The 13,379-nt window shown below is 40.3% G+C and overlaps 1 protein-coding gene across 4 annotated transcripts in view; it reads left to right on the top strand.

Annotated features, from left to right (window-relative positions):
* The window catches only part of Ca-alpha1D (Ca[2+]-channel protein alpha[[1]] subunit D), a 118,707-nt gene that overhangs the window by 93,874 nt on the left and 11,454 nt on the right, over positions 1–13,379 (top strand). For 3 of the 4 annotated variants that reach the window (XM_076527458.1, XM_076527459.1, XM_076527457.1), the window contains 3 exons: positions 1,028–1,326; positions 9,569–10,051; positions 12,839–12,966. In XM_076527458.1, coding sequence (XP_076383573.1) covers positions 1,028–1,326; positions 9,569–10,051; positions 12,839–12,966 — 910 coding nt within the window. The remainder of the gene's footprint in view (positions 1–1,027; positions 1,327–9,568; positions 10,052–12,838; positions 12,967–13,379) is intronic. The other variant, XM_076527460.1, reaches the window with a different exon arrangement.

Genomic DNA, 13,379 nt, shown 5'->3' with positions numbered 1-13,379 from the left:
CGAGACATCTATTCAGATTTTGTATAATTTACGGTTTACTATGGGCTTAGCCGAGGTAACTTATTAACGATTGTGTAACAAGAAAATCGTCATGCATCAAAAGATTGTAGAAACAAACATCGGAAATTGTTGCTTCAGCCTGTTCTGTTGAAACGTTGCAGAACATGTATCACAGCGTGTGCTTCATCGAAGAAGTCCATTATCATTCTCGTGAATTTAAGTACTGAATTTAAGAAGAACCGTTGTCGAAGTTATTAGATAGTTCCGGTGTTAATCCTTTGCACTCGAAGCCATTAGAACTGTAAATCTGAATTAACTTTTCTGACTTATAGTACGGTAATGTCTCCCTTACTGACGCTCAGATTGTGCACAAAAATGGACAATTTGGGAAGAGAAGATACGATTATTCGAGCCTTGCAGCTCGTTTTTATAGCTGTTGACAATTCGTAACCATAACAAATGAACCGCAAGGATCGAATAATTGTATCTTCTCTACCTAAATTGTCCATTTTTGTGAGCGTCTGTTAGAGAGACATTACTGTATTTTCATTTTAAATGAAATATAGCGCATTTCATGCATATGGAACTGAGTCTTGTGACTCATACAGCACTTAAACTTTCAACAATATTTCATATCTGAGCTTTGATAATATAAAAATGCTCTTGGAACGTGATGTAACAAATTCAACGGTGCTTCAGAGCGCAAAGGGTTAATAAATTCCCAGAAATTGGAACGCGCAATACCAGAGAATAAACTCTGTTTCGGAGAACAATGTATAAAATGTTCGAATTGTCCTGATGGTGTAAAAATTTCTGATTAGAATTAAGTTACTAGCGCAAAGGGTTGTCGAGCGTTTCGACAAAGAGCTCTGGTCGGGTGTTGCACGCGCTCGCTGTGTTTGCCCTAACAAACTAAGAGAGTGGTTTTCTGCCCGTTTTTCCGTGTGCTCGTGTGCTCGCGCGGGTGTCGGCCTATCCGACCCGCTCCGTCTTGGTCGCCGTTGCCGTATGCCGTTGCTCGAAGCAGTCTTCAGGACGGAATCGAGCGGCAGCTGACCCCACCGACGCCACCACCCCGAAGGAACCCACCCCAGTCCATTGCCCCGAGCACCGGCATTCTCCCGCACCCCGAGCAACACTCGTCCAGCAAGTCCGCCAGCGCCACGACGTCGATCGTCACGTGCACGAGCACGAGCACGTCGAGCACGAACACGTCGACCGCCACGAGCAGCTCGAGCCTCGGCTCATCCTCCAACGGGACGCGCTGTTACTATTCCTTCGCGACAAGGGGATGCTACGACGAATATGCCGTCTGGAGCAATCACGGTACGATCTACACTTTCTCTCTCTCTAGTTCTCTCTAGCTCTCTCTTTTCTTCTCTCTCTCTCTCTCTCTGGTTCTCTCTTTCTCCATCCCTCTCCCTCTTTCTCTCTCTCTCCCCTCTCTCTAGCTCTTACTTACCCCCCCCCTCTCTAGCTCGCTTTCGCCTCTCTCTCTCTCTCTCTCTCTCTTACTCTCTTTCTCTAGCTTCCCCTTTCTCCTCTCTCCTACGCTCTATATCTCTAGTTCTCTCTTTCTCCTCACTTTCTCGCTCTCTTTCTGCTGTCTCTCTCTAGCTCTCTCTGTCTCCTCCCTCCCTTCTCCCTCTCTCACTCTCTCTCTCTCTCTCTCTCTCTCTAGCTCTCCCTTTCCCCTCTCTCCCTCGCTCTATATTTCTCGCTCTCTCTTTCTCCTTTCTCTCTCTCTCTCTCTCTCTCTCTCTCTCTCTCTCTCTCTCTCTCTCTCTCTCTAGCTCTCCCTTTCTCCTCTCACTCTATTTCTCTATCTCCCTCTTTCTCTTCTCACTCTCTTTCTCTATCTCCCTCTTTCTCTTCTCTCTCTCTCTCTAGTTCTCTCTTTCTCCTCACTCTCTCTCTCGCTTTCTTTCTCCTCACTCTCTCTCTCGCTTTCTTTCTCCTCACTCTCTCTCTCGCTTTCTTTCTCCTCTCACTCTCTCTCTTTCTCTTTCTCGCTCTCTCCTCTCTCTCTCTCTCTCTCTCTCTCTCTCTCCACCTTCTCTCTCGTACGATCTATCTCTCTTTCATCTATAAGAGCCAAAAAGTTATCTCGCCTCCTGATGGGCTTGTAGCTTCAAGCAGATTTCAAAATACAAAATCGTAATAGTGAACTGCACAGTGTTTCGAACTGTCCACGCTGACCGAACCTCCTATTTGCTCATTGAATAAAAGATCGTTAAAGCTGTCTTATGATCTCAGTGTCTTTTCTCAAAACTTACTCGGTGAGACAAATGTACATGATGTATAAAAAGAGGTTATGTTATGACTATCATAGACGTATTCTACACCTTTAGATCGCCAGCGTAATGGAGAGAGGGGGGGGGGGCGGTGCCTAAAACCAATCACATACGTAAACCGTGACTTGGACAGCGAGCGTTGATTTGCACAGGAATTGCTTCAGCAATTAACTAGACCAATAAGAGCTCCTTGAGCCATCTTTTTCAACACAAGAGCGAGCATTCGGAATAGTATGAACATAACTGTCCGAAGCGTTCGATCCAAAAATTTCTAAAAGCAAGCAGTCTGCACAAGAAATGGAATCCGTAAGGAGTTACGATATTACTATATGATCTGCTAAATGCTACTTTGTCTGGTAATTTGCTTTCAAAGAAACTACACTGAAATCAATTGAACTTCTTAAAATTATCTTTTCTCTTTAATTTGTCACGTTTATGAATTTTGCGATCTTCTGACAATTTTTAAGTTTTTAATAACAATTACCTTTTCCGGAATTAACTGTTAATTTTTGATTAAATAAAAATGTAATCTTTCCTCGTTTTTCGTGAAATTTATAACGAGACCATTTGCCCTACGTTCGACGCGTGTACTCGTCGTTGCTTGATTTTATTTCCGCACTTTGTCGGGGACTGTTGAAACTAAATTTCGTAGTTAGAGGGTTAATGTTTCGTGATACTTATGAATGGACTGAGAATCTGATGCAAAATAAAAGTTGTCTATGACAATTACATTTAGAAATAGGAACTAAATAACGAATACATTCGTTCTTCGATTGATTTAATAGATTAAACGTGATACATCGATATTTGAAATCTTTTTAATCCTTCTACTATTTTAAATTTCATATAACCAATTTTGCCATAAAAGCATAAAATCCGCAGTCCACTTATGAATCACGTTATGTGCCGACATATAATTGTGCGAGATATAAAAAATGGTTATGTCATGTCTATCATAGACGTATTCCACACCTTTAGATCGATAAAGATCTGTTAAAAAAACTCCGAAAAAATGACCTTGATCATGTTTTTCAAGGTCAAATTTTTTTATGATTGCATCCTATTATACTTATTGAGAGGAGCAAACTTGCAAGAGGAACCACATATCCCAAAACAACCGTTTCGTTATAATTTAATGTTGCACATTTGCCGATTGAATTATTTATTTATTTTATTATTTACACTAACTTATACAGGGTGTAGCACATTACTGTCACCAGAATTTTTCAAGCACTTTCGACAGTCCAACAAAAATATGTTTCGAATGAATGTAAATTAATATTTAGTCGGCTACATATTGGAAAGTAACAAATTTCAAAAACTGTGGTTTTTCTACTAAAAGTCAAGGTCACCTTGACTGTTTTATGTGCCTCCCCGCATTTGTTACTTTGTAGGGTTATTGCTGACGGAAAAATGAATTGAACGACCTGCTATACTATGACCTTCAGATGATCTTCACTTCAACAATTTAGGTTTAAACAACAGAGATTGTTTATTATAAATCTGTCTTGAAAATTATGTTCTCTGAAACAATGGAGATTATCTCTGTACCAAAAAGAACAATTGTAATGGTTAATTCCGCCATTATTTGAAAGCTTCTGCGGGTTAAAGAATATCATGTTAAGTTATGTTGATGCTTGCAACTAATAGCAATTTGCTTACACGTCTATAATTGTGCTTCCAAGAAAATGGACTACACTTCGAGCACTTATTATAAATTGATTGAAATAAAATAGTTTTCGATATTAACTCTTTTGTTCTTCAATCCTAAATTGCTGAGGTCAGGGTCATCTGAAGGTCATAGTACAGCAGATCGTTGAATTCACGTTTTCATCAGCAATAACTCTACGAAGTAAAAAATGCAGGGTATCATTTAAAACAGTCAATTTGATTCTGTCTTTTAGTAGAAAAACAACAGTTTTTGAAATTTGTTACTTTCCAATATGTAACCGACTAAATACTAATTAACTTTCATTTGAAACATTTTTTTGTTAGTCTATCCAAAATGCTTGAAAAATCCGAGCCACCCTATCCACCTCGTATAAGTTACTACAAATGGGTTCCATTGGCAAATGTTGAACATTTAATTATAACGAAAAGGTTGTTTTGGGATATATGGTTCCTCTTGTAAATTTGCTCCTCACGATGAGTATAATAGGATGCGATCATAAAAAAATTTGACCTTGGAAAATATGGTCAAGGTCACTTTTGTGGAAAGTTTTTTTAACAGATCATTATCGATCTAAAGGTGTAGAATACGTCTATGATAGCCATGACATAATCATTGTTTATATCTTGTACAATGTACATGGTGTCACACAATTATATGTCGGCACATAACGTGATTCATAAGTGGACTGCGGATTTTATGCTTTTATGGCAAAATTGGTTATTTGAAATTTAAAATAGTAGAAGGATTAAAAAGATTTCAAATATCGATGTATCACGTTTAATCTATTCAATTAATCGAAGGATGAATGTATTCGTTATTTAGTTCCTATTTCTAAATGTAATTGTCATAGACAACTTTTATTTTGCATCAGATTCTCAGTCCGTTCATAAGTATCACGAAACATTAACCCTCTAACTACGAAATTTAGTTTCAAAAGTCCCCGACAGAGTGCGGAATTAAAATCAAGCAACGCGCGCGCGCGAGAGAGAGAGAGAGGGAGAGAGAGAGAGAAAGAGAGAGAGACGAGTACACGCGTCGAACGTAGGGCAAATGGTCTCGTTATAAATTTCACGAAAAACGAGGAAAGATTACATTTTTATTTAATCAAAAATTAACAGTTAATTCCGAAAAAGGTTATTGTTATTAAAAACTTAAAAATTGTCAGAAGATCACAAAATTCATAAACGAGACAAATTAAAGAGAAAAGATGATTTTAAGAAATTCAATTGATTTCAGTGTAGTATCTTTGAAAGCAAATTACCAGACAAAGTGGCATTTAGCAGGTCATATATCAATATCGTAACTCCTTACGGATTCCATTTCTTGAGCAAACTGCTTGCTTTTATAAATTTTTGTATCGAACGCTTCGGATGATTATGTTCATATTGTTTCGAACGCTCGCTCTTGTATTGAAAAATGTGACTCAAAGAGCTCTTATTGGTCTAGTTAATTGCTGAAGCAATTTCTCCGCAAATCAACGCTCGCTGTCCAAGTCACGGTTTACGTATGTGATTGGTTTTGGGCAGCGAGCCCCCCCCCCCCTCCTCCACAGTAGCGATACGTGGAACGTCACCATAAAATACATAACATTGGTATTGTTAATAGCATAGTATTGTTAATAGAAAGAATACACTGCCAAATAATATCCTTTTTATTGAAATTTGTTATTATTGAAATTTCGAGTTTTTATAGTCAATGGCTACTTTTTATTTTACAAGACGAGTAATACATTTCAATTAATCTGCTATATTTATATGGATGTGGATATACTTATATCAATATCTATAAAATCAAGAATGTAGAATTATGTTACGATGGTCCCGATATACAGGGTGTTCCATAATTATGTTAACAGATGAGAAGGGGTGATTCCTGAGGTCATTTGGTGTAACTTTTTCCTTGGCGAAAATGTTCTGCGAGGCTTCGTTTACGAGTTATTAACGAAAAACACTGACCAATGAGAGGCGAGCTCGGCTGGCGCGAGGCGGCCGAGCCAACTAGCGGACGAAGCCTAGTTCCGCCCATTAGCTTGGCCGCCACACGCCAGCGTATCTCGCCTCTCATTGGTCAGCATTTTTCGTTAATAACTCGTAAACGAAGCCGCGGGTTGCATTTTCGTTAAGGAAAAAGTTACTCCAAATGACCTCAGGAATCACCCCTTCCCGTCTGTTAACATAATTATGGAATACTCTGTATAATTTTATGACACCTTATACATTATTATCTTGTTGTTCAAGAATGAACAGATGCTACAAATGCATGAAAATTGTTACACTATTACCGAAAACAATTTTTATATCGCCCAAGAATTGGTAACAATTTAGCTATTTATATATGTATATATGTATATATATTATAATATTATAATATTATTATATATGTTATATTATTTTATTATATTATTTATTTTATAATTTTTATATCGCCCAAGAATATATATATAAATAGCTAAATTGTTAGCAATTCTATATTATATATATATATATATATATATATATATATATATATATATATATATATATATATATATATATATATATATATATATACAGGGTGTCCCACAATTATTTTAACAGCCGAAAATGAGGGGTAGCTGAGGTCATTTGAAGTAACTTTTTCCTTTGCGAAAATGCAATCCGCGGCTTCGTTTGCAAGTTATTAATGAAAAACACTGGCCAATGAGACGAATTGGCGCGAACCATATGGTTATCGATCGGCCGAGCGGCATGTGCGTTTACCGCTGAGTTTGACAGTTGAAGGAGGGTCTGTGTGCGGCGTCCGAATCAATGAACAAGTCACGGAGCATGAACTTTTGATATTTTTTTTTACCACGTGACAGTGATAATTTCAAGAAAAACGCTATTCATCCTTATTTCAGAATGTCTGAAGAATGTTTACTAAATTTTCGGTCCCGAAATAATATGTAGTTTAACCGTGACAACCGTTTTAATTTTCTCACGTGTACCGTATGAAATTTGTATGCAATATGTACAGTGAAGATTAACAATAAGCAACCCAGTCGAAGTACATAAATGATATTTGAATTTAAATAATTCCGTGTCCGAACAGAATTCAACGAACGATGCGCAAAGCTAATTTAATAAATAATAATCGCGTTAAAGGACATAAGGGATATGTTTGTTAGAGAAATATGAAGAATATTATCAATAAGAAACTCACCCATTTAGTTGTAAAATTCACTTCATGTATCCGACGGCAACGAACAGAAGGATGTCTCCAGACAGGCAATTTCAACGTTTACTTTCACTGCATTATCACTAAACACTGATCACTTATCAATAATATTTATGGACGAACTTCCCTTTGTTAATATGTATAGCTCTGAAAAGAGCAGATATTTTTATGCGACGCGTTCGAAGTTCTCACTGTTAACGACACGTATGTACCACGTTGTCGAGACGAACTGCAGAAGACTGGCACGATGGCCGACATTGTTTCGTTTTCCTACGAGCGAATTTCAACTGTTTCCCATCGAACGCGAACATTGTCAGCCATCGTGCTAGTCTTCCGCAGTTCATCCCGTCAACGCGGTATGTTTTCTTAACGATATGAACTTCGAACGCGTCGCATAAAACAATCGGCTCTTTTCAGGGCCATACATATTAACCCAGGAAAGTTGGTCCATAAATATTATTGATAAGTGATCAGTGTTTAGTGATAATGCAGTGAAAGTAAACGTTGAAATTGCTTGCCCGGAGATATCCTTCTGTTCGTCGCTGTCGGATACAGATCAGCTGTGCAGTTCATCATACATTGTACGAGGTCCATGCACTATCCTCCTGCACACATTTCCGTGCATGAAGTGGATTTACAACTAAATGGATGAGTTTCTTATTGATAATATTCTTCATATTTCTCTAACAAACATATCCCTTATGTCCTTTAACGCGATTATTATTTATTAAATTAGCTTTGCGCATCGTTCGTTGAATTCTGTTCGGACACGGAATTATTTAAATTCAAATATCATTTATGTACTTCGACTGGGTTGCTTATTGTTAATCTTCACTGTACATATCGCATACAAATTTCATACGGTACACGTGAGAAAATTAAAACGGTTGTCACGGTTAAACTACATATTATTTCGGGACCGAAAATTTAGTAAACATTCTTCAGACATTCTGAAATAAGGATGAATAGCGTTTTTCTTGAAATTATCACTGTCACGTGGTAAAAAAAATATCAAAAGTTAATGCTCCGTGACTTGTTCATTGATTCGGACGCCGCACACAGTCCCTCCTTCAACTGTCAAACTCAGCGGTAAACGCACGTGCCGCTCGGCCGATCGATAACCATATGGTTCGCGCCAATTCGTCTCATTGGCCAGTGTTTTTCGTTAATAACTCGCAAACGAAGCCGCGGATTGCATTTTCGCAAAGGAAAAAGTTACTTCAAATGACCTCAGCTACCCCTCATTTTCGGCTGTTAAAATAATTGTGGGACACCCTGTATATATATATTAATTAACAATAATCAGATTCAATTTCATTGCATAAAATAGGAAGAATCGTGCAGAATGGAAATACTCGAAAAAAATGTCTCGATATTGCAGTTGAAATAACTTAGAGTGCAAAGTGTAAAATATTCGTTATGCTAAAATCATTAGCGTTAAATGTGAAACGACCATAATAAGACAGTTTCGTTCAGCCAGTTACCATGTCTCGAAACACTGTGCCCTAGGGTGGACCTTGGCTACACTTGTCAGCAAAATCTTCAAATTCCTTTTTGCGAGAATTCTAGAATTTATGGAGATTGTGTGAAACAATACACCGTGCGCAACTAAAAATTCATCGGGCAACTAGAATACATGCTGCATCGAATTTGGATATTTTATATTTCGGTGATTCGATTTAACGCTCGGATGGTGAAGAAGGGTTCTAAGTTTCTAATTAAAAATTTGATTTCAATTTAATTTAATTTTTTCCCTTTCGATCAATTCGTTCCAATTAAAGCAGGATATATATATATATATATACAACTATGACGAGTATAGGCAATATAGGGTAGCAATAAAGTATAAAGTAAACAAAAACAAACATTATATTTTATATTATAATTATATATTATTATTACAAGATATTATTTAGTTTATTATTTTTCATTATTATTGATTATTATTATTATTTTATTATAAAATAAGATAATAAAATATAAAATATACTTACACTAACAAATATTATACTCACATTCAAATTCGTTTTTAAAATATTACAACATTTTATCAGTTACAATGGAATTAAAAACACTGCAAACATAATTAGGATCACTCTGAATACATTATAGTCTCCTGTAAATTTTTTTGTTTGCTTCGTGACGCCGGGAAAAACTCTACCTCTTCACGCTGACCGTGTCAAAATACCCAGCATCCACCATCCGATCCGCCATTCAAGCGTGAAACATAACGGCCGAAGCCAGAAAGAAGCCTGGCATCGACGCCCGGTCGGTAAAAATCGTAGCCCGGTCGGTAAAAGCAGTAAGGTCCAGCCCGCGCGAATCGAGGCGAGATAGGTTCGAGAGTTGTCGCGAGAGTCCGGGTTGGCGAGGATGCTAAAGAAATGCGGGGGTGGATGCACGGCAGCCATAGATCGGGACGACGGTGATTCGTCGGCGGGAAGCGAGTTCAGCGCGTCTGGTGGGACCGGTGGGACCGGAAGCTCCGGCGACTCGAACGGTTGGACCAGCTCGAAGAAGCTGAAGCGACCAAGGCGGCGTGGAGGATCATTGAGGCAGGAGTCATCCGCGGCGGTGTCTCGTTCCCGTGCTCGCGACCGACGCGAGCCCCCTCTGGCGGGGAAATCGGCGCCGCCGAGCATCCGGAGGCGGGCCGGGGGGGACAGGAGCGGCTGCGGCGGCGGTTGCGGCGCCGTTTGCGCCGGTGGTCAGTCGAGCAGCTCGGCCGCGTCCGCGCTGAACACCGACGCGAAGCGAACCGTCGCCAACGGCCTGAAACTCGCCCAGACGCAGGCGATCGCTGTCGCCGGCTTGTTCGCCGACGTCGAGTCGCGGCAATGCCGCGACTGCTCCACCTGCCTGCCTCATCGGGCCTCGTACCACGGCAGAGGTGACTAACAGACCCCGCCCACTGCTTCGCCACTCCGTTTAGACCCACACTTAGCTCCCTCCATCGCTTGTTCTTCAAACCGAAACACCTCTACCAGTCTGCTGGTTGCAATGGTTACGGTTGTTGTCCAAGATGGCGACAGCCGTTGCGATTGTCGTAGATAGTTACTGGTGTTTCTTTTTTTTTTTCTTCGAAGAACAGGACGATTTTTCCCGGACGATTCGTGCAGGTTGATTTATACGGGACGTATTATGATGCAAGCACGGTAAATTCTCCCTAATCGGCGCTCAGATTGCGCAGAAATTTGGAGAATTTGAGAAAAGGAGACGCGATTAAATTTTTGGGGCGTGTAAATTTTTAGGGGTTGTTAGAGTGATTAGTTTACTAAAAAGTTATTTTCAAAAATTGCAATCTGTTGGTACAATGAAAAAATTAAAAGATGTTTTTTTAAATTTTTTATCTGAGCTTAGAACGAAAATTTAATAAAAATGCATTTTGTCGATCTCGGTAATTTATACGGACGCTGAAAATTTCGTCCAAATTGGTCGACGCATAGTCAAGCTACAGCCACTGAAAGTTGTAAAAATTACTTGCTTTTGGTTGAAATTCGTGGAAAACCGCGTTTTTTAAATCTTCGTTATAGGCTCAGATAAAAAAAGTTAGAAAAACGTTATTTTTTCATTCTTTTAACGTGCCAACAAATTGCAATTTTGAAAATAATTTTTTAGTCATTGTTTAGTAAACTAATCCGTCTGTCATTCCAAAAAAATTTAGACCACGCGGTTAAATTATAAAAATTTTATTCTGTTTCAAAAGATGTACGAATACTTTCTCTACACCCATCTGAGCGTCAATTAGAGAGGATTTACTGTATCCTGGTGGCGCATTTTAAGAAATAAATCGAAAAATGAAGTCGAGATAAATGAACACGAGAATTCACGAGGCTCGCGTGAATTCGAGTTTGCGAGAAATGCGATTGGTGGTCTATGGTCGAATATATCACGTGATTACTATTTTATATTTTGGGGAGACCGGGGCTAGAAGTTTCGATTCTGAGAAAACGTAAAAATTGATTAGGAAATAATGTAGTTGCTTCTGTTCATTTCCGACTAATTTATTAAAATTATACTCTAAGATTGTCAACTCAAATTTAATTGATTGCAATAAGCTCTTCATAGAAACTCGCTTTTTGTTGTGGTCAACTCAAGCGGAACTTCTTAACCGCACATGTGGCACTGTATACAAATATTTTGGTTATACAAGGTGTCCCAAAAAAGTCTCGCAATCCGAAAATGGGAGGTTCTCGAGGTTATTTGAAGCAACTTTTTCCTTAGCGAAAATGTTCTGCTTGGCTTCGTTTACGAGTTATTAACGAAAAACAGTGACCAATGAGAGGCGAGATCAGCTGGTGCGCGGTGGCCGAGCCAATCAGCGGAACTGAGTCTCGCGCGCTCGTTGGCTCGGCCGCCTAGCGTCAGCCGAGCTCGCCTCGTTTCAACGCCCTGTGTTACAACCGTCATCGGTCTTCCCAATAGTCTTAAAAAGTAGAATCGGTAGACCATGATCAGACCACCCACCGGTTTATCTCTTTTTCATATTTTCGATTTATCGGGAAACGAAAGAATATTATTTTCTTTCGACTCATTTTTACAATTAAATTCACTATTCAGCCTTTTGTGCCATAATTTCAAAGACACTCTGTATTATCTTTATTTAACAATGCTTCTGTATCGGCACCATTGCAATTTAGCCACGTGTATCGGAGTTATCCGACGAGTCATTGAACAGAAAGTAATTCGCAAAGGCGCACCGTGTCAACTAGAAATCTTGTTCAAAGTAACTCTCGAATTGCCTACAATAATTTCATTATCGTTATACGAACGAACTTGGTGAAGGGAGTACATACAGGGTGTCCCAAAAATGTCTCGCAATCCGAAAGTGACAGGTTCCTCGGGTCATTCGAAGCAACTTTTTCCTTTACAAAAATTTTCTCCGAGGCACCGTTAACGAGTTATTAACGAAAAACAGTGACCAATGAGAGGCGAGCTCGGCTGGCGCGAGGCGACCGAGCCAATGAGCGGAACTGGGCTTCGCGCGCCGGTTGGCTGGGCCGCCTCGCGTCAGCCGTACTCGATTCTTATTGGTCACTGTTTTTCGTTAATAACTCGTTAACGGTGCCTCGGAGAACATTTTTGTAAAGGAAAAAGTTGCTTCGAATGACCCGAGGAACCCGCCATTTCCAGATTGCGAGACATTTTTGGGACACGCCGTATAATGTATATATGACATAACCTTTGCCACTGTTTCGACAAGTTGACTGCGCAGAACGTACATGAATACATCAACCGAAATCCAAATCCCCGCAGGTTCCTTCGAAGCGACACGAAAGATTCGATCCCTCGACTCACAGTTTGATTCTTTTGCGCACGCACACGCACGCAACTAACGCACTAAACGCACGCACCGCGCCGCACCGCATCCGCTTTTTCTTTGCTGCACGAACCGCGCGATGCAACGGAACGCCCCGATGCGACGCCGACGCACGCAGACTCGAAGAGAGACACGGATGGGACGAGGCGTGTTTACCGCATGACGACGCTCTCGCTCGAAGCATGCGTTCTGCCGAGCGGTTCGCTTAACACCGTTTGACTTGGCTTTAATGAACGCGTGCTAACACCGCACGGAGAAAACCGCTTTCGGTATATCGGTGTGTCGGAGCCGAATCGGTTAGTGGCAGAGCGTAGCGCGACGAGCGAAATCCCTTGATGGCCTCTCCTCGTTCATCAGTTTCCTGGCCCGGAGAGAGTAACGGAAGCATCGGCGCAGAGCGCCTCTCCCACAGCCTTCCCGGAAGCCCCGCGGATCGGAAGCCGAACTTCGAGGTGATCGGAAGCGCGGAGAGTCTCGTCGGTCGGGTGAGTACCAACGTCGACGAAAATATCAACTTTCTGGAGCGCGGATACCCGGCCGGTCGTTCTTTCATTATTTTTCCGCTCCAAGCAAGTGGAAGAAGAATCTTGATACAATTTTCCAGCAATTTTTTCGCGCTGTTCTAACCGAATGAATTTCGTTGGCAAGAAAGTAATTTCGGTTTGCATCGATAGATAGCGTTATGTTTGCATCGTCTGAACTAAACGGAATATAGGAAAGATATTCAGCGCCAATAGTCGCCGTACGGTCGGGTAAAACCTCAATGGATTGCTTATTTGCGTATATTCAAAAGTTAAGAAAGTAACAGTCTCGCGGAGTAAATGTACCGCACCTTCCAGGGAAACTTAATGGAACCTGGTCGCTGATATCTTCTAGCAATCGAAAATACCATTTTCTC

This window comes from Megalopta genalis, unplaced genomic scaffold, assembly GCF_051020955.1.
Source record: "Megalopta genalis isolate 19385.01 unplaced genomic scaffold, iyMegGena1_principal scaffold0023, whole genome shotgun sequence".
NCBI classification, from domain to species: domain Eukaryota; kingdom Metazoa; phylum Arthropoda; class Insecta; order Hymenoptera; family Halictidae; genus Megalopta; species Megalopta genalis.
Note: the sequence above shows the minus strand (reverse complement) of the source record. Positions and strands in the feature narration are given on the sequence as shown.